The 21733-nt window shown below is 36.7% G+C and overlaps 4 protein-coding genes and 3 non-coding genes across 7 annotated transcripts; 5 read left to right on the forward strand and 2 right to left on the reverse strand.

Moving 5' to 3' along the window:
• Positions 1 to 271: 271 nt before the first annotated feature.
• LOC103986437 (probable aquaporin TIP4-3) lies at positions 272 to 1670 on the reverse strand. Its single transcript, XM_009404460.3, has 3 exons — positions 1493 to 1670; positions 1160 to 1410; positions 272 to 803 (listed from the first exon to the last, which is right to left on the reverse strand). The coding sequence occupies exons 1-3, from the start codon at positions 1617 to 1619 to the stop codon at positions 417 to 419; spliced, it is 765 nt and encodes a 254-aa protein (XP_009402735.2). The 5' UTR covers positions 1620 to 1670; the 3' UTR covers positions 272 to 416.
• Positions 1671 to 6801: 5131 nt separating this feature from the next.
• On the forward strand, positions 6802 to 7490 carry LOC135598007 (uncharacterized). Its single transcript, XM_065091534.1, has one exon. It carries the CDS (start codon positions 6861 to 6863, stop codon positions 7344 to 7346), a length of 486 nt encoding a protein of 161 aa, XP_064947606.1. The 5' UTR covers positions 6802 to 6860; the 3' UTR covers positions 7347 to 7490.
• Positions 7491 to 7918: 428 nt separating this feature from the next.
• On the reverse strand, positions 7919 to 14576 carry LOC135598433 (DEAD-box ATP-dependent RNA helicase 35-like). The gene is made up of 2 exons (XM_065092214.1): positions 13518 to 14576; positions 7919 to 9135 (listed from the first exon to the last, which is right to left on the reverse strand). The coding sequence occupies exons 1-2, from the start codon at positions 14480 to 14482 to the stop codon at positions 8271 to 8273; spliced, it is 1830 nt and encodes a 609-aa protein (XP_064948286.1). The 5' UTR covers positions 14483 to 14576; the 3' UTR covers positions 7919 to 8270.
• A 343-nt stretch (positions 14577 to 14919) lies between these two features.
• On the forward strand, positions 14920 to 15818 carry LOC103986410 (photosystem I reaction center subunit VI, chloroplastic). The gene is made up of 2 exons (XM_009404426.3): positions 14920 to 15328; positions 15421 to 15818. The coding sequence occupies exons 1-2, from the start codon at positions 15074 to 15076 to the stop codon at positions 15598 to 15600; spliced, it is 435 nt and encodes a 144-aa protein (XP_009402701.1). The 5' UTR covers positions 14920 to 15073; the 3' UTR covers positions 15601 to 15818.
• A 125-nt stretch (positions 15819 to 15943) lies between these two features.
• Positions 15944 to 16030, forward strand: TRNAY-GUA (transfer RNA tyrosine (anticodon GUA)). The gene is given in 2 exon segments: positions 15944 to 15980; positions 15995 to 16030. It is a non-coding gene; the product is annotated as a tRNA-Tyr (tRNA).
• Positions 16031 to 16429: 399 nt separating this feature from the next.
• Positions 16430 to 16516, forward strand: TRNAY-GUA (transfer RNA tyrosine (anticodon GUA)). Its single transcript is given in 2 exon segments — positions 16430 to 16466; positions 16481 to 16516. It is a non-coding gene; the product is annotated as a tRNA-Tyr (tRNA).
• Positions 16517 to 17862: 1346 nt separating this feature from the next.
• Positions 17863 to 17950, forward strand: TRNAY-GUA (transfer RNA tyrosine (anticodon GUA)). Its single transcript is given in 2 exon segments — positions 17863 to 17899; positions 17915 to 17950. It is a non-coding gene; the product is annotated as a tRNA-Tyr (tRNA).
• Positions 17951 to 21733: the final 3783 nt, after the last annotated feature.

Below are 21733 nucleotides of genomic sequence, written 5' to 3' on the forward strand. Positions count from 1 at the left end.
GTAGCATCATGACGACAAGCCGTGTCGATAGCAACAATGATGATGACAACCTCAATAGGGAGTGAGATAAAAAAAAAATAACAGGACTATGATAAATAGGCAATGCTTTGAAAAAAGAACAGGAAAAGATCAACAAGAGAAATATTTTTAGTAATTGGATCAAAAATTAACCTATAATTATCGCGAGTGAAAACACATTAAAAATATGATGTATTATTTAACTTAATAATTTTAATTTTAATTTTTTTTTATGAATTCAATGAAAGGAATATATGAGAAGAATCTTAATATTTAGACATATATGAATATTTATCAAGCTCGCTATTTACAGACTTCAAAACGATACGTAGAATGACGTTATAGAAACCGTCTCATCCACATGTACCGAAGTATTCTCACAGCACAGATCGGTAGTATCAAAAGCCGACTTCGTCATCTATGGGAAGGAGAACGCCATGCGTCCCGGCGACGTAGAGGTGGTGGTGAGCGAACCCTGCGAGGCCACTTCCGACGAGGGGCCCCAGCCAATACACCCAGTGATTGGTCCAGTCCCAGTTGGCCAGCGCCGGCCCGAATGACCTCGCCGGGTTCATCGACGCGCCGGAGAAGGCCCCGCCGGCCAAGGAGTTGGCGCCGACGGTGAGGCCGATGAGGAGGGGAGCGGAGCCGGCGATTGCGCCCTTCTTGGGGTCCATGATCAAGGCGTAGATGGCGAAGACCATGGAGAAGGTGAAGACGGCCTCCATGATCACGCCTTGGAGCGGATCCATTCCTGCAGCAAGTGCATGAACTGGGAGTACATCCTGCATCAAGAGTAGTGCTGTAATGTATTGAAAATAAATATTTATTAAATTATATTTGAGATTTTAATTTGCTGTTTTTATTAACATATTTTAATTCGAAATTGGAAGGCAGAACATCAAATCAAATCAAACCCTTCTCCTCTATGCTTGTTTGAAATATACTATTTGGATTCATATAATGTTCAACTACACACCTTTCATGCTTCGAATGAAGCAATTACGTATGCAAGGAGTGCATCCTTCGTCACCAAGAAAGGAGATATATAGCAACGATCGGATTCGATTCTGGCCAGCTGATTGCCAAGAAAGGAGGAATGAAGAAGGGGAAGTGATAAGGGAAGCGTGGTCGAGCTTACCAGTCCTGCAGTAACGTACTTGAGGAGAAGGCAGGCCATGGAGGAGCCCAATAGCTGGGCGATCACGTAGAGGACGCAGCGGACGACGGTGACGTAGCCGCCGGCCGCAAACCCGATGGTGACGGCGGGGTTCAGGTGGCCGGCCGAGACATCGAGGCCAACCGCTGTAATCACCGCCACCAGCATCGCATGAGCTGCTGCCGGGGCCGCCACCACCCACATGATCCGGTCCTCGCCTCCTGCGACCTCCTCTGCAACCACCACCACCACCGCCGTCGCCATCACCACCATGCACACATAACAGGCTCAGAAATGGAAAGCTGGGTTAATTACCTGCAGTCATGGCGGCGCCGACCCCGGCGAAGACAAAGAGGAAGGTGAGGAGCAGTTCGGTGAAGACCGAACGGACAAAGTCCGGCTCAACCGCCTCGTTTCTGCTGCCTAACGTTATCTTTCTCATTTCCTGAGATGTAGTAGTATTCTTTTGTTGCTTCTCAGGGTTGAAGTGACTATATACATGTAGAGAGAGAGAGAGAGAGAGTTCATTTCACAATTTGATAGAGCCGTCCTATTATTGCTAGATAAAAATCATTATGTTAAATGAATTGCTCAGAGCTAATTAAGGAATAGGTAAAGAGGTCGATGGTTGACTTAGATTGCTCGGCCAATTTGAGTCGATCTCGATTCAACTTGTGCTAAAAATCTTCAAATTCATTTGATATATTTGATGGTATTTAATCTGACGTCGATCTATACTAAGACTAATATCGAACGTTTTACACTAAGATTAACGTTAGGTTGGGCGAGACTTCGATACGATATTTCGATGTCTGGATATCTCTAATGCTTAAGTTAGATTTCTGAAGTGGATTAAGCACAAGTGTAACGAGAAAATCTTGATAACCACCGTCAGTTTCCTTTATATATATATCAATCTTTTTTATATTTAAGAGGAATATTTCGCATAACAAAAATTATTTAAAAAATTCTTGATGCTTAGCATAATCATCAATCGGCGATCGAGGACTTTTGACTTTTATACTAACTATAATGTTATCTGTCGAAATATGATTGGGCATAAATATTTCGCTTATCCAAGATAAACTTAACCCCTCACGTCCTCCAAAACATAAAGGAATTTAGATAAGCTTATGACTAATATGAAACTACTATCATTCATTGTCTCTTTTCTTTTTCCCTTCCTTATTTGAGATGAGCCATCTCATGCATCATTTATGTGTCATGACTTTGGCACCAAGCTAAAGGGTCAGTTTCAGAATCCTAAATCTGGGAAAGCTTGAACTTTTAGAATTGAATGTAAGCTCAGCAAGGAGTTCCAATTGCAAGAAAGAAGCATATTTTGAGTCCATGCTTGATGAAGATGTTGATGAATAAGAGCATGAAAAAGGAGCACAAGTCTTAAAGCATCTTTTGCTCTCTCAGACCACACAAGAAATGGACCACGGGACAGGAGGATGAAAGAAGAGGGATATGACATTGAAGGATTCAGATGTCGTTCAGCATCCAGTAGCCATTGATTCACAGACAAGTCATGTTGATGTGATTATAAAAGGCAAGATAACACTCTCATGGAAAATGGAGTATGAGACAGAAGGAGAGGGGATGAGACCCACCAACAAGACTTGGATTCCATCTTCTTCTTCTTCTTCTTCTTCTTCTTCTTCTTTGATAGTACAGGAATGAGAATGAGGGAGATGATGCACCAAATTCCGACGATTAACGATTAGGAGGAGGAGAAGGAGAATAAAAAGAAAAAGATATTATATAGGAGTTAAAATAGTATTAAAATTATGTGATAAATTAAAAGCATTTTACAGATGAATATATTACGAATATTGAAAGTTCTATTTCTTTTATAAAATATATAATTATATTTAAGTTCATAGGTAGAAAAAAAATATGCTACAAGGATTCAGATAAGCTCTTGATTCTTGGTTTTCCTGTTTCTTTATTGTTGCCATCTGAGATATTTCAACCTTCAAGCCTTTTCAATCGATTCAGATGCACGTCTATTTTTCCCCATGAAAGGAGGGTGAGAAGAAGCACAGACAGGACTCCACATATGGGAGAGGGAGGAAGAGGATGAGGTGGTGTAACGTTAATCAATGCAACTTGAATGGACATGCAGAGGACATCCAACAAAAAAAGTCCATCACGTAATCTGCACTCGGTGTCGTTCTCCTCCATCATATAACACATCTAACGCACATCACTCTCTTTCTATCGATCTAATCTGCAGTTATCAGAGGAACATACCAATCCGAAGTGTCCAATGCCTTGTCGTGCCCTTTCTGTGGAACCTCTCTCTCTCTCTCTCTCTCTCTCTCTCTTTCTCTCTCTGGATAGATCGACTATCATTTAGCTCTTGGCTCTATCTAATATCATAGTTGAAAATAATTGAATTTAAAATCATCGAAGAAATCAAATATATATAACTTGATTCTTTAGATTCTTAATTTTTATTTTTACCTTCACATGTAAATATTTTTTAACATTTATTTTTATCTTGCGTTTGATGATCATCAAACGCTACAATGCAATCAATCATTAACTTTTGATAAATAGAAGCACTTAAAAAGGTGTATGGATATATGGCTTCTAAGCTCTTTCAGCTTGTTGTCACTTTGCCTCACAATCACAATTTGTTTCATTGAATGTGGCATTCCCTATCTGTAACACTGACGTATAGCCTCACATCAATGTATCACCTTTTGGTTTTTCTCCCTCCACTGGATCAAAGACATTGTTGTTGGGATTGAGATTGTGAATGGTATCAGCATGCTATTGGCTCTTCTTAAGTCATGCTTTCATGTCACCTGCATGGGTTTTGTTCCCCATCCATCATGTAGTACTATTCTATTGGAGTAAATCTTCTAGTAACCCTTGTTGCATCATAAAGATGTGTCAGTGTCTTACTGGCTAAAAGTGAGTGGAAATTATTCAATCACTGAAGATTATGGATGCAATGAAAATATATTGCAAGGACAATTTCTTTAGATGAAGATAACAATGGGTTCAATGAAAATATATTACATGGTGTTTTACTATTTTCCATAAATGTAATTATTTTAGTTTTCTCTGATTCATGGTAAAGGCCTGTCTGAGTAACAAAGACAGTTTGTATTAATGTTTTAAATGATATATAGCAAAGTTTTTAGTGCATATTCTTATCGTAAATTTTCGTAGCACATAAAAAAAGATTAAAAGTAACTAAAAATAATGTTATTCATGAAACCTTAATATAAGGTGTATGCATATGTATATGGAACTAGAGATTAAAAAAAAAGTGGAATAAAAGCCCAACAGATTGTTTTTTTATTTTAAAGTAAAAAAACAATAAATTTTATTTAATTCCTAAAGGTTGTGCAGTAAGTAAAGCATGAGTTTGATTAATAATTCTAGACTGATTCAATCCAAGGCCTTTTATTTTTCTCTTCTTCTCTTGGATGAATCTAAGGAGGAAGGAAACTCACTAATAAGGTTATAGTACTCTCATCTAAGAAGAAGAAGAAGTATCCACTCCAGTCTGGATTGAACCTCTGCACACTTGTCTATGCTTATCAGAGACTCGGAGGTCAGTCCCAGGATGGATGTCATCTCAATCATCACTAATCGTCATTAAGGATGGATCCTTTGACCAATGTGCAATTGTCCAATCTAACATAAAGTAACTTTGGGAGAAAGTGACTTCGGCTTTGAGCTGTCTTGGCTCTTCACCACTTAATAAGATCTTTGAAGATTCCTGTGATCTTCTTCAACCCATGGCATTTTGAGTTCCTTTTACCTAACAAGTTTATTCATAATTTTTAGCTGTCAGAAATCAAGTTGGAACAACCTGCAAATCTGTTCCATATTGAATTCTTCCTTTGCTGCACTAGCTGTGGGTGAATGAACTTGTTTTTTTCTTTTTTGCTTGTGTCATTTGGAATTGCTGTATGGGGAAAATATTCATAATTGAATGTGCCTGAAGAGGTATTGGATCAATTCTGATCCCCCACCATTTCCTTGATAAATCATGAGCTCTTAAGAGTAAGAAAGTAGCCCTAAACTGACAATTTTCTTCCACCAAGAAGTTAAAAGCTTCCTTTTTCAGTTTGAACTACAGAAAGAAATAACATTAAGAACAAACATACTGAAGCAAAAGGCAAGGTTGCTTAAACAATCAAGTTTTTTGAAGGATAATATCCTCAAGTTCTTATTCATGGAAAGAATCCTAAACAATTATCTTTTATGTAAATGTAGGAATTGTCTTTTTTCAGTTTTAACAATAGGAAGAAATGACATTAAGAACAAACATACTGAGGCAAAAAAAAAGTCAAGTTGCTTGAGAGATAAGAAATCCAAGTATAGAAAAACTTCCAAATGAATAAAAGAACCCTTCGAAATTAAATGTTGGTTGTTCTATTCCTAAGCATCTCAAGTTTTTGATCTGAGGTAGTGTTTGGAACAAATAAGCTTCATACACTTCTAGTAGCTTTCTCTAGTATTTATTTATTTTTATTTTTATTCTCTAGTAAAATTTTTGTGGTCTTGTACTAATATGCTAATTGACTTACCTCTTTTAACTATAATATTTTTAAATCTTCTTAATACATGTGAATGATTTATTCTTATTTTCATTCAAGTATCTTAACTTTTTTTCTTAAAAGCACGAGTTTATTTATATGTTATTTTTCAATTATATTAGATCGATATTGCTCATTCAACAATCGTCTATATAAATTTTTTCTTATGATATGAAAGATAATAAGGCCACAAAATCTCATGAGTCCTTCTTTATATTAAATTTTTATTTTAAAAAATATTTGCAATTAGAAAATCTCTCACACTAAGGACCAACCTATTTCCCTAATATTTTTGGGGATAAGGTAATTATGATCCTCAAACTAACATTTTTGGGGATAAGGTAATTATGATGGTTTTAGTTGATCTAAGTTAAGCTTCAAAAACTATTTATAAGAGGTATAAGATCATAATATAGGAATATTTGTAAGGATAATTATATGTTACCCCATGTAGTTAGATCTCTCTGATATCCCGATTTCTATATTTCAAAATTTTATATTAAAATATCTATAATTATAAAAGTGAAACATCTATCTCCATTATCTCGGTATCGTTGCTTTTACCGATAAAAACACGAAAATGAAGGGCAAAAAGATAATTTTAATATCTCAGTTATGTTTTTTATGGTAGCGGATGACAATGTAGCTATGATCACAGTGGCTATTGTAGATGAGAAAATAGAGTGATAGCAAGAGGTAAGGTGACAACGCAAATGCCGATGCTCTGCATATGCATTGGTGCAAATGCTAAGCAACACCGATTCAGATGCAAAACATCAGCATCTATATTGTTGCTTCATCTCTCGTAGTCATTCTCCCTTCTCATTTACAATAGTCACTCTCGACCCTTAGTGCGTCGTTGTTCGTCATCATCCAAAACATAATTTATATTTTTTTGCTTATTTTTTCTTACTTAAATATTTGTACCAATGGGAAAAAAATAATATTTTCTTAAATAAATAACTAATATGTCTTCACACCCGCAGTACTTACCCGCTCTGTTACCTGACGTCTGATAAAAAATCATTAACGGCCCACTTGCACCCGGAGCATTTGATATCCGCCCAAATAGCTGGCTTCTCTAGCACGCACGCACGGAAGCTGTGGGGGAAGACATGGGACTAAACGCATCGAAGAGGGTGGAGCGAGCGCTGACCTCGTCGCCGGAGTTCGACGCCACCTGCGAGGCGGTCTACAATTGGTGCCGCGCCGAGGCGCAGCACGCCTTCCCGGGCGTCCGCCGCTATCAGCTCCTCGACGCCGCCGCCCGCCTCCACGCCGAGCTCGGGGCCCTCCCCCTCGTGCGCCGCTGGGTCCCTGCGCCCCCCGGCCGCGCCCAGGTCGACGCGGCGTTCCGCAGGACCATCCAGGGCGGCACGGAGGACCTCAACCCGACCGATTTCCGGGCGTTTGCCGGGGACCTCTTCCGGGACGCGGTAATGGCTGGCGCCGGAGGGGCGGTGGTCCGCCTCATACCGATCGGGGCCGCTGGAATCGCTGGCGTCGGGGTGGCGACCCGTGCCGGCGCGGAGGTGGTCGCCAGAGTGATGGGGGTGTACGCAGCCGGCGTGGCCGCTGCCGTCTACCTGAGCTTGTCCTGAGGTGAGGGTTAGGGTTGTAAATTTGGGGATACTCGGTGGCCATGGTTGAAGTCAGTGGCTGACCTCACAAGATATGAACATGGGAAGAAACTGTATCCAACGGGTGCCTGTAATATTATCCAATATAATGTCCCCCTTTTTTTCTTTTCTTTTTTTTTATAATATTATGCTGTTATCATTTAATTATTATTTATTTTGATCATCTTATCGACATAATTAGGGATTTGACTTAATTATCTTGATTGGATTTTCTAAGTACTAAATACGTAATAGGCATCTTTATAACATAATGTTCCAACTCCTTAGAATCAAGTATATGAATTTAATTAAAGACTTGTATTCTTTAATTAAATTTACTTGGATCTGTTCAAGAAGAATAATTTGTGATGGACAAAGTCATGTTCAAGCAAATGTTGGAAAGAGACCACTAGGGCTTTGACATCCAATAACACAATCAACAGCTGAGACCATTTAGCATCAGAATCATCCACAAACAGCAGTAATCACGAACCACCAACAGAAACATTTGAACAAGCAACACACACACAGCATGACGTTGTTCCGACAACTGATGAACATTCGATGGGCTTCAGTTAATAAATTAATCTCACAAATATTACTATCTTACAAAACTCTCACTAATTGCATTCATGTCGATGTTTACCATTATAATGTTTCCATTATGCTAAGATAACTGATACAGCCCAAACAAAATTAACAGCTGATACATTGCGCGCTAACAGCAAAGGAATGAGAGACCATCCAGCCCAACATAGTTTGGCACTGCGAGTTTCAAGATGGGTTCTAATCTCTGGTTACTGTGATTTTTGTCTGGTTTTTTAGACATCTAAACTTTGATAAGCACCTGTTCGCTAGCCGAAATGTCATAGTGATTCCCAGTACATATAGATGAAAGAAGCAGGGTCATATTTCGCCTCGATAGCCTCCTGAACCAAAGTAGTCCCTTCTTGAACCTGCAATAGCCATAGATTTCTGATGCTCCAGTTTGGGGCAGTCTCGGATACGATGACCAAGCCCACCACAGTATGCACAACCTTTAACTCCACTAGCACTGGTAAGAGCATCACCATCTTCCATTGGGTCGTTGAGCTCTGCCAACACTGGCGGAATTCTTTGCTTTGCTTCTTGCAATAGGTGCTTCAAGTCAAGCAGTGTCGTCTCAGTTTGGTTCTTGTTTATAAATGTTGTTGCTATTCCTGTTTTACCGCATCTCCCAGTTCGGCCAATACGATGGACATAATTCTCAATTTCAGCAGGCATGTCGTAGTTAATCACATGCTGGATGTCGGGAAAATCAAGACCCTTGGAAGCAACATCAGTAGCAACCAACACATCCTTCTTGCCAGATTTAAAGGATGCAATAGCATATTCTCTTTCTTCTTGGTCCTTGCCACCATGAACTGCGACGGCTTCAACTCCCTTGAGAAGAAGATACTCATGAATGTCATCCACATCTGCTTTGTTCTCACAAAAAATCAAGACAGGGGGCGGTGTCTTTTGGAGGCATTCAAGAAGATATACGATTTTTGCTTCTTGCTTCACATACTCAACCTCTTGAATGACGTCAAGGTTTGCTGCTCCAGCTCTTCCCACATTGACTGTAACAGGTTTCACCAGAGCACTTTTTGCAAAATTTTGGATCTTTTTGGGCATGGTGGCGGAGAAGAGTAAAGTTTGTCTTTGAGCCTTAAAATGGTCAAAGACCTCCCTTATGTCATCCTCAAAGCCCAAGTCTACCAACCTATCAGCCTCATCCAATGTCAAGTACCTGTAACAAAAATTGTGAGATCATATAGGTGAAAAACAGATGGCTGAGTTTTCCTACATGATATGAAATAAACCTTGATGTTCCTTTTCTGGTTCATGATGTTATAGTATATAGAAAAGAAAGCAGAACAATAGACCTTTAAAATTCTTTTTCTTTTCTTTGTGAAATATTTTAGGGGGTGGGGCAGCGGAGGTGGTGGTTGAGTGGTGCGATTGTTCTCATAATATATGGGCACCAATCCTTGCACATATGCTACATGAATTCACAAATAGCTAATCACAGTTAGATATTTTAGCGCATGCAAGGAACAGCTAACAATTTTTGCTGAAAATATCATTAGTTATACCAAGTTCATTGGATATGGTTGCCTAACATGACACACTTGCAAAACTTAGGGATGTTTGCTTCCAAAATTTTTTCCATTTTCCACTATAAATTGATGTAATGAAGCTAGAAAGTTAAAAAAAAAAAATCACTAACTAGATAATGCAACTTTTTCTGAAACTCCACCTTTTCATTTTCTAATAAGATTCATAAACTACTAAAGTAGCTTTTTAGTATTTCAAAGCATCACATGTAAGTAGTTGAGAAGCATCTTCGCTCTTAACCATAACCACAGAGGTCAACATCGTTATTGCTACTATCTTTGTCATCATTTAAAGATAAGGCTTCGTACCAGTGTCTGACGTACCGAAGCGTACCGGCTGTACCGGGCGATATGTACCGGTCTGCCAGGTACTCGGTACACGGACCACCCTGTACCGCTACAGTGCTATAGTACTACACTGTAGCACTGCTACAGTATCGGTACGCCCTGGTGTACCGCTCGGTACACCGGTACCGTACCGTACCGAGCCCGGGTCGAAACTCTGGTACAGTACGGTATGGCGGACCTTGCTTCGTACATTGACACTTCCCAGAACCCATATTGGCGGGAGCCTCGTGAGCTGGGTACACTATTTTTTCTTCATCACTACCATCACCTTTTGTTATTATCATAGGTCATCACCACTGCTGCCACCACAGTCACTGCCACTCCCATCATGGTTGTCATTATTGCAAAAGCAACCATCATAAGAAGAGCTGAGGGATGAGAAAGAGATGTATTTTTCAAGTTTTGAACCAACAACTTATCTTTTTAAACTTTCCATGTAGATATAAATTGGAAAAACAAAAATCTAAGATAGAAACAAAGAAAATGATTTTTGAAGTAAAGAACACCCTTCATGTTCCAGTCAGAGATGAAGAAGAATCTCTGTCATGCTACAGTCTTTTTAATCTTATTTCAGTTAATGTAGCTCTTCCTTTAGTTAGTCTCCAGATAATGAATAATTTTATTTACTTTCTTTGTAACACGTGAATGAAAATCTTTAGTGAAGATGCTGGAGAACATACCACAATTTCACAGGGAACAATTTACTACACTATGACAAGGGATTCTATGAGATTGTGAAATACAAAGCAAAAAAAGGAGGCTTACCGTCTATTTAATGTGTGAAGGTGGATGACTGTTAGGAAATGATGATTAATGTACTACTGATGGAAAATGAAATAAAGATCCATCCAATCAACTTCTACATGTACTGGACTCGTACTGGACTATTTGTTTTGAGACGGTAAGAAGAAGTTCAAAAAATTAAAAAAAGAGAAGTTTGTAGTTTAATCTAAGCAAAATAAACTACAAAGGATATCAAGACGAGTTAAAGTATCTGATCAATTAGGTTATTAATATTTGTCAAAAATAAATAAACTTGATAAAGTTTGACAAGGTGGACCAAGCTGATCAGTTAAAGTTTAAAGAGTAACCATACACAACAACATCAATAACAAAAACTTCATTGCCACAATCATAGAACTGTTGATTGGTTAGAATAACTCTAACATGAAAAAAAATTAATTACCAAACAATTCAAAAATAGCAAAAGAATAAAACTATTCAGCCAAAAGCTCTGTTCATTGAAAGAAATTACATGAAGTTACAGAGCAAGAAGGTTAATATAAAGGAGAGTGAATACCATGTTGACAAAATAAATGCAGGATCACTTCCTACAACATTTGGTAAGGAATCAAAACTTGCTTGTGCATGAATATTGTTGAATATCTTTTAATAGCCAATCCCAAACCTAGGAAAAGGATAGATCAGGAGATTGTATATTAACACATAAATGCAATAAAAATTAACAGTCATCGTTCTGCGAGATTAAAATAGGAACTTCATCCAAGTCCATATGATTAGACTAGTCTAGTGATTAAAAAAAAAGTACTTCTATAATTTGTTAGCTCCTGGTTTAACTAAAACGTTGCCCTTGACAGATCGATAATGTGAAACAATCGATGTAGCCAACCCCAATAGTTAAGTAACATATGAGCTCTTGTTGATGCTATGCGGGTGGCATTGTATGTTATGTAAGTAACAGGGGTTGTATTTGATAAGAGAACTGTAAGTTTCTAGATCTATGTAGCCCTCGACTGATCGATAAAGCCAACCCCATATATTGAAGGATATATGAGTTCTTGTTGTTGCTATGTAGGTTTACATTGCATGTGTGTCCATAAGAAGTTAGGGAAGTAAAAGGGGTTGGATTTATAAGAGAACTGGAAAAGTATCACAACTGACCGTCAACATTAAGATCAAGTAATATATTTAAGAAAGTCCTATTTCTTTTCTTGTAAATAACTTCTGAATCTAAAAGTAATAAAAGATGCAAGTGCCAATATACGGAAGAACTTCATAGCACAATGACAAGCAGGAAGACAATGATTTTATGACTATATAACAAGTTAATTGTGTTAGATTCTTCAGTGTAGCTAACAGTTATTTAGAGGTCTAACAGACACTGGTAACACCCTCATTATGACAGTTGTGTTGTTCGCAAACAAGTGAATATTTACTATCCATCCACGGATAGGTCAGGAACATTTGCTGTCATCTGGTGATAGAAGTTCATGAAAATCTCCACTTGATTATTTCTGCTAATAGACAAAAATATTTTGTTTTGAGGAGTTAGCAACAATTTACAGAAATGGTACACTTGTTGGAACATTAAAAAATGATTAGAAGGAACCCGAACACTCTCTTAAGATGCATTCCCGCCTTTGTGCAAGTATTAATCAAGAACACTGCCCCAAGGTAAATTGGGACTATCTGCCTGCATTCGTGATCATGGACGATGAAGACGAGATCTCTAATACCAACAACAAAGGAATAAAGGAATGGTGCAGGAAACACAGAGAAATAAAAAGATGAAATCATTCCCCTTCTTTGCAAGCTGGGAAAGATGTATAAATAGGTTTAGGGATGTGGGAATGTGCAAAGTGACACTTTCCTCAGGATATAACCCTTGTTCACTCACAACATGAGAGAATTCCCATCCATGAGGAATGGGGAAAGCAAAGGTTCGCAAGTTCCCTATGGAAGGAAAATTTTGTGGTTGGTAAACAAGGATCAATTTCTTAGCAAGGCACAAAATGTATTGTCAATGATCAATTCCACAAGATCTACTTTTGTTGTTTCTTATCATCTAAAATTTTTTTAACTCAGAGCAAAAGGAAGGTAAAACGAATATCTTTGTTATGAGAAAAGTTTTTCCAATAGAAGAACCTAAAGATAACAAATAAGAGTTAAAAATTTCTTGTCAATCAAATAAGTCAATGAAATTAAGATGCAAGATAAATTCCATCACTGGTCAAATAATGTTCAAATTTTTAGATGATAGAAAAACAACCCAAAAGAATATAAAATAACATTGAGAATCTTGGCCGAGTGACCACAATGAGAAACAGGATTGTCTCTTGCTGCAATTGGAGAGGCTTAAGTCTGGATCTAGGGGCACAGTCCTACACAATGTAGAACCCAGTGTGAAGAACAGAGCAAGCCCAAAGAGTATCCCTCAAAAAGGGACCGGCATATTCATTTTATTAAGGGAAGCCCCTTCTTGAGTTCAGGTAAGGGCTTGATGAAAACCAGTCCACCATCTAATACCTTCAATCCAGTGTTAGACTAGTCATAAGCCCTAAATGAAGGATGCTAGTGATTTAACAGCTTTGTAAAAGGATCTTGCAAATAGCTTGCTGTTCAAAGGCAACTGAGGATACAGTTTTGAAGAAGTTCAGTGCAGGAAGACTACAGTCTACGAAAGAATATCATCAAAGAACTACTAATTGATTAGAATAATGTTGAAGTACATTAGTCAAACAATAACAATTAAGGAGCATAAGAATCTTTCAGAAATTGTAAAACTATATGAGGCTGAATATTCTTGAAGCATATTCATTTCCTTACTTGTTATCAGCATACATTAGAAAGTGAATCCTCACATGACTTACTATAATATGTTATAACATAATTTGCTAATGATGTCGACAGTCTGCAGCAATCATACCTGCAATTATCAAGATTCATCTTCTTCTTTGCAAGCAAATCTTTCAATCTCCCTGGTGTGGCCACAACAATATGCACCCCTTTCTTCACCACCTCCAGCTGCGACCTCATATCAACCCCACCGATGCATAGCAGCGGCCTCAGCTCCGGGCAACCATGCTCCCGCAGTGGAGCCAGGAACTGCTCCACAACCTCATAGGTCTGCCTTGCAAGCTCTCTCGAAGGGCACACAACGAGCCCAAAGGGACCCTCACCGGGCACGATTGGCATCATGATCTCCTCCTGCATTGCCGTCATAATCAATGGAAGCACAAAAACCAGTGTCTTTCCCGATCCGGTGAATGCGATCCCAATCATATCCCGCCCCGATAGGATCACCGGCAGCCCCTGCACCTGTATCGGTGTCGGCTGAACGATCCCCTTCTCTTTCAGTTTCTTAAGGACGGGCTCCGGAAGGCGCATATCGCGGAAGTTCTTGATAGGGGGCGGCACGTTCTCGCCCTCGACAAGGATGTGCCACTGGCGCCGGATGGCGTCGGCGTGGAGGGCGGGCATACGGCGGATGGCCAGCGGCGGCTTCCAGCCGGTGGGGATGGGGTCAGTGTAGGTTATGCCCTTGGCGAGCTCGCGGACGGACATTAGGGTCTTGCGGTCGGAGAGGTGCTCAATCATCTCCTTCTCCTGCTGGACGAGCTGCTCGGTGGGGCTGACCTCCGGCAGGTCGCGCTTCAGCTGGGAAGCCTTGACGAGTAGACTCGGCTTGGCCTCGGTGGGGGCCGGCGGGTGGTTGGCTTCGTCCGCGTCGGCATCGCCGGCGGATGCAGAGCGGCCCTTGCGCTGGAGGATCTTCTGGGCCTCCATGGAACGGCGCTTATTGACGGGGATGTAATCCTGGTAGTCATCATCGTCGTCAGGGTCGGCGGGGGACGGAGGAAGGGGTTTCGGTGGCGCGTCGGCGGCAGCCATCGGTGTTGGCTCCAAGAAGAGAGGGTCTCCAGAGGAGGGCGGAGATGGGTGATTAGGGGTCGGAAGTAGAATTGGGGTCCAAACAATAGATTGTGTATGTACATACACACAATTAGGGCACACAGAGAGTATGTATTTACTCTCTAATTTTTATTTTTTTCCCTTAAGAAACGTCCACACTTTTCAAAATCCTAATATTATTCCTATTTCCCCTCCACACTGCCTTTTCTTTGGTTGTGTTGAATAAGACATTAAATAATAATAATAATTATTATTATTATTATTATTATTATTATTATTTACTTTGAACCCGTTTAGAAAAGAAAGGAAAAAAGACATCGCATTTTACAGGGAATTCGACTTTAATATTCGTGCCATGTCTTGTGAGTTGTGACACGTAGCATTTATAGGGATAAGCTTATCTAAAGTCGGTCCACAAGGCGTTCCCTCATTGGACTCTCATCGTCCCCAGCACTCGCGCTCCACACGACCTGTTCGATATGTGCTGGACCTGATAAAGATTCTCGCCGCGACGCGAGGCAAAGAACGCAGTCCTTCGAATTGTAGCAGCGAAGGGGCAAGAACGCAACAATGGCCTCCCTCACCGCCGTCGCAGCCGTGCAACCGGTGGCCGTGAAAGGCCTCGCTGGGAGCTCCTTCAACGGTAAGAAGCTCGCCCTCAAGCCCTCCCGCCGAGCCGCCCCTCGTGCCAACCTCAGGTCTACCGCCGTGGTTGCAAAGTACGGTGAGAAGAGCGTGTACTTCGACCTCGAGGACCTCGGGAACACCACCGGCCAGTGGGACCTCTACGGCTCCGACGGCCCCTCGCCTTACAACCCTCTCCAGGTAGGCGACATGGTCCAATCTCGCATCGCCGCTTCCGTTTCGGGATGAGTCGTGTTTCGATTGATGCCGATGAGTCGTTTGTCGAATTGCAGAGCAAGTTCTTCGAGACTTTCGCAGCTCCTTTCACTAAAAGGGGTTTGTTGCTCAAGTTCCTGCTGCTGGGTGGCGGCTCCACCATAGCCTACCTGGGAGCCACCTCCTCGGGCGACGTACTGCCAATCAAGAAGGGGCCTCAGCTGCCACCTACTCCTGGGCCGCGCGGCAAGATATAGGTGATTTGTGTGAACATCAATCAAACATGCTCGATTATTTTCTCATCTGTATTGTCGATATCTACCTGTTTGATCATCTTCCCATGTAACACCTGAACCTTTGTACCCTGTCTTACACATGTTTTACTTATGCTGATCTAGATGTAAGAAGAATGATCTGGAAATGGTTCCTTTCTGTTCAGTTTTATCCTATTTAATCTAAGGGAATATACATCATAGATGTGATCGCATTAGCAGATGCTGAAGATTGTATGGTTGCAACAATTTAGTCTTCACTTGAGATGAAGATACATGCAAGCTGGAGTTTAGTGAAAATAAAACAAGCCAAAAGGTCACTATGTAACCGACCTTAGCTCAGATGGTAGAGCGGAGGACTGTAGTGTGGCACAGATTAATCCTTAGGTCGCTGGTTCGAATCCGGCAGGTCAGAATATCATAATTTCATTTTAATTTTTGGATCATTTTCAGAATTCTGCTTTAAAAAGAAAAAGAATCTAATTCACTAAACACCTGCCTCTTTTTTCCTCCATTTAGATCGGTCCAACCACAATATGTTTGTTTTCCTTCATATATGATTGGTTCGTTATCTTATTCGCCAAATAAGACCTTACTATTTTGGGAAAACTTAGGGTCTTATTACATGAGGTGCTACCGGGACCTTACTTGAAATAATAAAAATTAATTGAATAGTATAAATAGGATATTGGTTTATTATAAAACTCAACAATGACAAGAGATTCATACAGCTTATAAAAATTAATGGAAATAGTAGTATGTTTCGATTAATTATTCTTGATATATATCGTTATGCTGTGACCTATGCATGTGACCAACCTTAGCTCAGATGGTAGAGCGGAGGACTGTAGTGTGGGACAGATTGATCCTTAGGTCGCTGGTTCGAATCCGGCAGGTTGGAAATTCGTAATTTTATTTTGTTTTTTGATCATTTTCAGAATTCTGCTTTTCAAAAACAAAAATATAATCCACTAATTTTATTACTCCATTTAGGTCGGTCCTAACACTGTGTTTTTTTAAGATTGGTTCACTATCTTATTCATAAAATAAGACAACGGATAAAATATTTTGAGAAAACTTACGGCATTGTTACATCAGGTGCTACCAAGACTTCACTAGAAATAATAAAAAATAATTGAGTAGTATAAATAGGATATTGGTTTATTACAAAACTCATCGACCGAGAAGTTATTCATAAAGCTTATAAAAAATAATTAATATGGTCGATTGTTTCCATTATTATTATTGATATATATATCTTTTCTGCAAAGTTTGTATGTAATCAACCTTAGCTTAGATGGTAGAGCGGAGGACTGTAGTGTGATACAACTTGATCGTTAGGTCGCTGGTTCGAATCCGACGGTCGGAAATTTATAATATTTTATCTAATTCACTAACCACCTGCCCTTTTTTTTTTTTTTCTCCAGTAAGGTCGGCCCAACTACAGTATGATTGTTTTCCTTCGTCTAAGATTGATTCGCTATCTTATTCACAAAATAGGACGATAAACCATAAAATATTTTGGAAAAACTTACAACATTGTTACATCAGGTGCTACCGGGACCTTACTATAAACAACAAAAAAGAATTTAATAGTATAAATAGGATATTGGTTTATTACAAAACTGAACGATGAAGCAGAGATTCATACAACTTATAAAAAATAATTAAAATGGTGGATTGTTTCCATTAATTTAATATTTATTGATATATATTCCTTAGCTGCGTACAATGTATGTGATCGATCTTAGCTCAGATGGTAGAGTGGAGGATTGTAGTGTGTTTACAGATTGATCCTTAGGTCGCTAGTTTGAATCCGGCAGGTCGGAAATTTATTGTATTTTATTTTATTTTTTGATCATTTTCAGAATTCTGCTTTTGTAAAAACACAAATCTAATTCACAAAGCACCTGCCTTTTATTTTTTTTCTCTATTTAGGTCTGCCCAACTACAACAGTATGTTTGTTTTCCTTCGTCTAAATTTGATTCGCTATCTTATTCACAAAATAGGACGGTGAACCATAAAATATTTTGGGAAAACCTACGACATTGTTACATCAGGTGTTACGGGAACTTTACTATAAACAAAATAATAATAATTTAATAGTATAAATAGGATATTGGTTTATTACAAAACTCAACGATGAAGAAGAGATTCATACAACTTATAAAAAATAATTAAAATGGTGGAATGTTTCCATTAATATTTATTGATATATATATCTTAGCTGTAAAAAGTATATGTGACCGACCTTAGCTCAGATGGTAGAGCGGAGGACTGTAGTGTGTTTACAGATTGATCCTTAGGTCGCTGGTTCGAATCCGGCAGGTCGGATGTTTATTATTTTTTTTCTTTTATTTTATTTTTAGGATTATTTTCAGAATTCTGCTTTTATTAAAAAATATATATAATTCATTAAGCACCTGCCTCTTTTTTTTCTCCATTTACCTCATTTTTCCTTCATTTAGATGAGTCCGACTATATATGTTCATATTATATAATAGTATTTTTTTATTTTAATGTAGTATAAAAATAATATAATATGATATTATTGAAAATACTATAACACATTAGAAAATTATTACAATATAATATAAAATATAATATAAAATATAATATAAAATTTTTATACTGTGATAATATTTTTTGATATTACTGAATAATTATAATATAATATACTTTAATACCCCCTTTACCACTGAAAAATTTTTATACTTTTCGTTCATTTTTCAATGGATCGATCCAACTATAATATAGTCGTGTGATGTAGTATTTTCAACAATATAGAAAAATATTATAATACATTATAAAATATTATAATATAATATAATAATTTGCTTGTATAGTTGAAAATATTATAACACGATCAAAATATATTACAATATAATACAAAAATATTATAATATAATATTTTATATTATATTACAATATATATTTTTGTATTATAAAGAATATTGTAATATAGTATAAAAATATTATGAAGAAATCAAAGTTTTTAATTTCGTACCGTACCACCCAATGCAGGCGATTTATATCAGTCCACTAACCTATCGGCACGCGGATTGCTCACTAGGTGATACCAGATTTTTTGTTCGTTTTGGACAATATGAGGTTGTACCGACAATAATAATCAATATTTCAACTGTTATCAACCTTTACTAGGGGATACTAGTTGAACCAATCGTTACTGATTTATATCAATTTTCAAATAATCATTTTGACCGGTGGAAACATTCTAAAGGGTTTTTAAACCATTTCCTTCCCCTATTTCACTCTTACGTTTTCTTAAACTCTTTTTTACTCATGTATTCTCGCATTTTAACTCTCTTAAACTCAACAAAATAATAATTTATGGATTAGATCAAATTTATAAGGCTAATTGAAGACACATATATTCAAAACAATTAACCTATAACCATCATCGTATTGATACACCATCATATCAATGCACCAATGACATACGGTATATCAATACACTATGTCATGAGATTAATTTATTTGACAAATATATCATAATGATATACATATACATATAATCGATGACCCCGATTCACCATTTTTGGAGGCTTGTCGTTTATTTTGGTGGCAGAATATTGATACATGTGTTTACTTAATTTATTTAAAACTTAAAGTTTAAGTTGTATATAAAAATAATCTAACAATTAAAATAATTTTTCTATAGACAATTCAATATTAATAAAAGGATAATCTGAAATAGATCAAAATTGTGAACCTTATATAAGATTACTCCTCAAAGTCAAAAAAAAAATATAACATTGTTCTTACCTAATTTATATTAGTTTTGTTAAAACTATACTAAATATAAATTTATTTTTAGCTTAAAAATTTTATCCTGATTTTTTAGATATTTTTGAAGGATTTTATGTCTATTTTAGACGTAACACTCCCGGTGCTAAGAATACTATAACCCTATAGGTCAATACAGAAAAAATTGAGCGGAGGATTGTAGTGTGTTACAGCTTGATCCTTAGGTCGTTGGTTCGAATTCGGCAGGTCGAAAATTCATTATATTTTATTTTATTTTATTTTTGGGATCATTTTCAGAATTTTGCTTTTGTAAACACAAAAATCTAATTCACTAAGCACCTGCCTTTTTTTATCCATTTAGGTCAGCCCAACTACAGTATGTTTGTTTTCCTTCAGGTGCTTTTTTTATTCACTAAGCACCTGCTATTTTATTCACAAAATAGGAAGGCGAACCATAAAATATTTTGGAAAAACTTATGACATTGTTACATCAGGTGCTACCGTGACTTTACTATAAACAAAAAATAATAATTTAATAGTATAACGATGAAGAAGAGATTCATACAACTTATAAATAATAACTAAAATGGTGGATTGTTTCGATTAATATTTATTAATATATATATATCTTAGCTGTGAAAAAAGTATGTGACCAACCTTTGCTCAGATGGTAGAGCGGAGGATTGTAGTATGTTTACAGATTGATCCTTAGGTCGCTGGTTTGAATCCGGCAGGTCAGATGTTCATTATTTTATTTTATTTTTAGGATTATTTTCAGAATTCTGCTTTTATTAAAAAACAAATCTAATTCACTAAGCACCTGCCTCTTTTTTTCTTCATTTACCTCATTTTTCCTTCATTTAGATGTATCCGACTATATATGTTCATATTGTATAATAGTATTTTTTTTTAATGTAGAATAAAAATAATATAATATGATGTTTTTGATATTATTGAAAATACTATAACACATTAGAAATTTATTACAATATAATAAAAAATATAATATAATATTTTTATACTGTGATAATATTTTTTGATATTACTGAAAAATTATAATATAATATACTTTAATGCCCCCTTTACCTACCTCACTTTTCGTTCATTTTTCAATGGATCGATCCAACTATAATATAGTCGTGTGATATAGTATTTTCAACAATATAGAAAATATATTATGATATATTATAATATAATATAATGATTTGTTTGTATATTTGAAAATATTATAACACAATCAAAATATATTACAACATAATACAAAAATATTATAATATAATATATTTTTTATATTTATATTATAATATTATAATATAGTATAAAAATATTACGAAAAAATTAAAGTTTTTAATTTCATACTATACTGCCCAATGCAGGCGATATATATCAGTCCGCTAACCTATCGGCACGTGGATCGCCCACTACTAAGTGATATCAAATTTTTTGTTCGTATTAGACAATACGAGGTTGTACTGACAATAACAATCAAAATTTCAACTGTTACTAATCTTTACCAGCGGATACTAGTTGAACCAATCGTTATTGATTTATATCGATTTTCAAATAATCAATTTGACTGTTTGATACATTCTAAAGGGTTTTTAAATCATTTCTTTCCTCTATTTTCACTCTCATGTTCTCTTAAACTCTTTTTTACTTACATATTCTCACATTTTAATTCTTTTAAACTCAACAACATAAAAATTTATAGATTAGATCAAATTTAGGAGACTAATTGAAGACACATGTGATTCAAAACAATTAACCTACGACCATCATCGTATTGATACACCATCATATCGATGCACCAATGACATACGGTATATTAATACACTATGTCGTGAGATTAATTTCAGGATTATATTTAACAAACATATCATAATGATATACATATACATATAATCGATGATCCCGATTCACCACCTTTGAAGGTTTGTCGTTTATTTTGGTGGCAGAATATTGATACATGTGTTTACTTAATTTATTTAAAACTTAACGTTTAAGTTGTATACAAAAATAATCTAACAATTAAAATAATTTTTCTATAGATAATTTAATATTAATAAAAGGATAATCCGAAATAGATCAAAATTGTAAACCTTATACAAGATTACTCCTCAAAGTATATATATATATATATATATATATATATATATATATATATATATATATATATATATATATATATATATATATATATATATATATATATATATATATATATATATATATATATATATATATATATATATAACACTATTGTTACCTAATTTACATTAGTTTTGTTAAAACTATACTAAATGTAAATTTATTTCTAACTTAAAAAACTTCTTCCTATTTTTTTTAGAT

This window comes from Musa acuminata, chromosome BXJ2-1 (assembly GCF_036884655.1).
Source record: "Musa acuminata AAA Group cultivar baxijiao chromosome BXJ2-1, Cavendish_Baxijiao_AAA, whole genome shotgun sequence".
NCBI lineage: Eukaryota > Viridiplantae > Streptophyta > Magnoliopsida > Zingiberales > Musaceae > Musa > Musa acuminata.

What these genes read in the sequence shown, in the direction of transcription:
- LOC103986437 (XM_009404460.3), bottom strand. Translation starts at nt 1,619, where the DNA reads ATGAGAAAGATAACGTTAGGCAGCAGAAACGAGGCGGTTGAGCCGGAC. An exon ending in CGGCGCCGCCATGACTGCAG is followed by an intron (nt 1,411 to 1,492) that starts GTAATTAACCCA and finishes TGGTGGTTGCAG; the next exon opens with AGGAGGTCGCAGGAGGCGAG. An exon ending in AGTACGTTACTGCAGGACTG is followed by an intron (nt 804 to 1,159) that starts GTAAGCTCGACC and finishes CTCTTGATGCAG; the next exon opens with GATGTACTCCCAGTTCATGC.
- LOC135598007 (XM_065091534.1), top strand. Translation starts at nt 6,861, where the DNA reads ATGGGACTAAACGCATCGAAGAGGGTGGAGCGAGCGCTGACCTCGTCG.
- LOC135598433 (XM_065092214.1), bottom strand. Translation starts at nt 14,482, where the DNA reads ATGGCTGCCGCCGACGCGCCACCGAAACCCCTTCCTCCGTCCCCCGCC. An exon ending in ATGAATCTTGATAATTGCAG is followed by an intron (nt 9,136 to 13,517) that starts GTATGATTGCTG and finishes TTTTTGTTACAG; the next exon opens with GTACTTGACATTGGATGAGG.
- LOC103986410 (XM_009404426.3), top strand. Translation starts at nt 15,074, where the DNA reads ATGGCCTCCCTCACCGCCGTCGCAGCCGTGCAACCGGTGGCCGTGAAA. An exon ending in CGCCTTACAACCCTCTCCAG is followed by an intron (nt 15,329 to 15,420) that starts GTAGGCGACATG and finishes GTCGAATTGCAG; the next exon opens with AGCAAGTTCTTCGAGACTTT.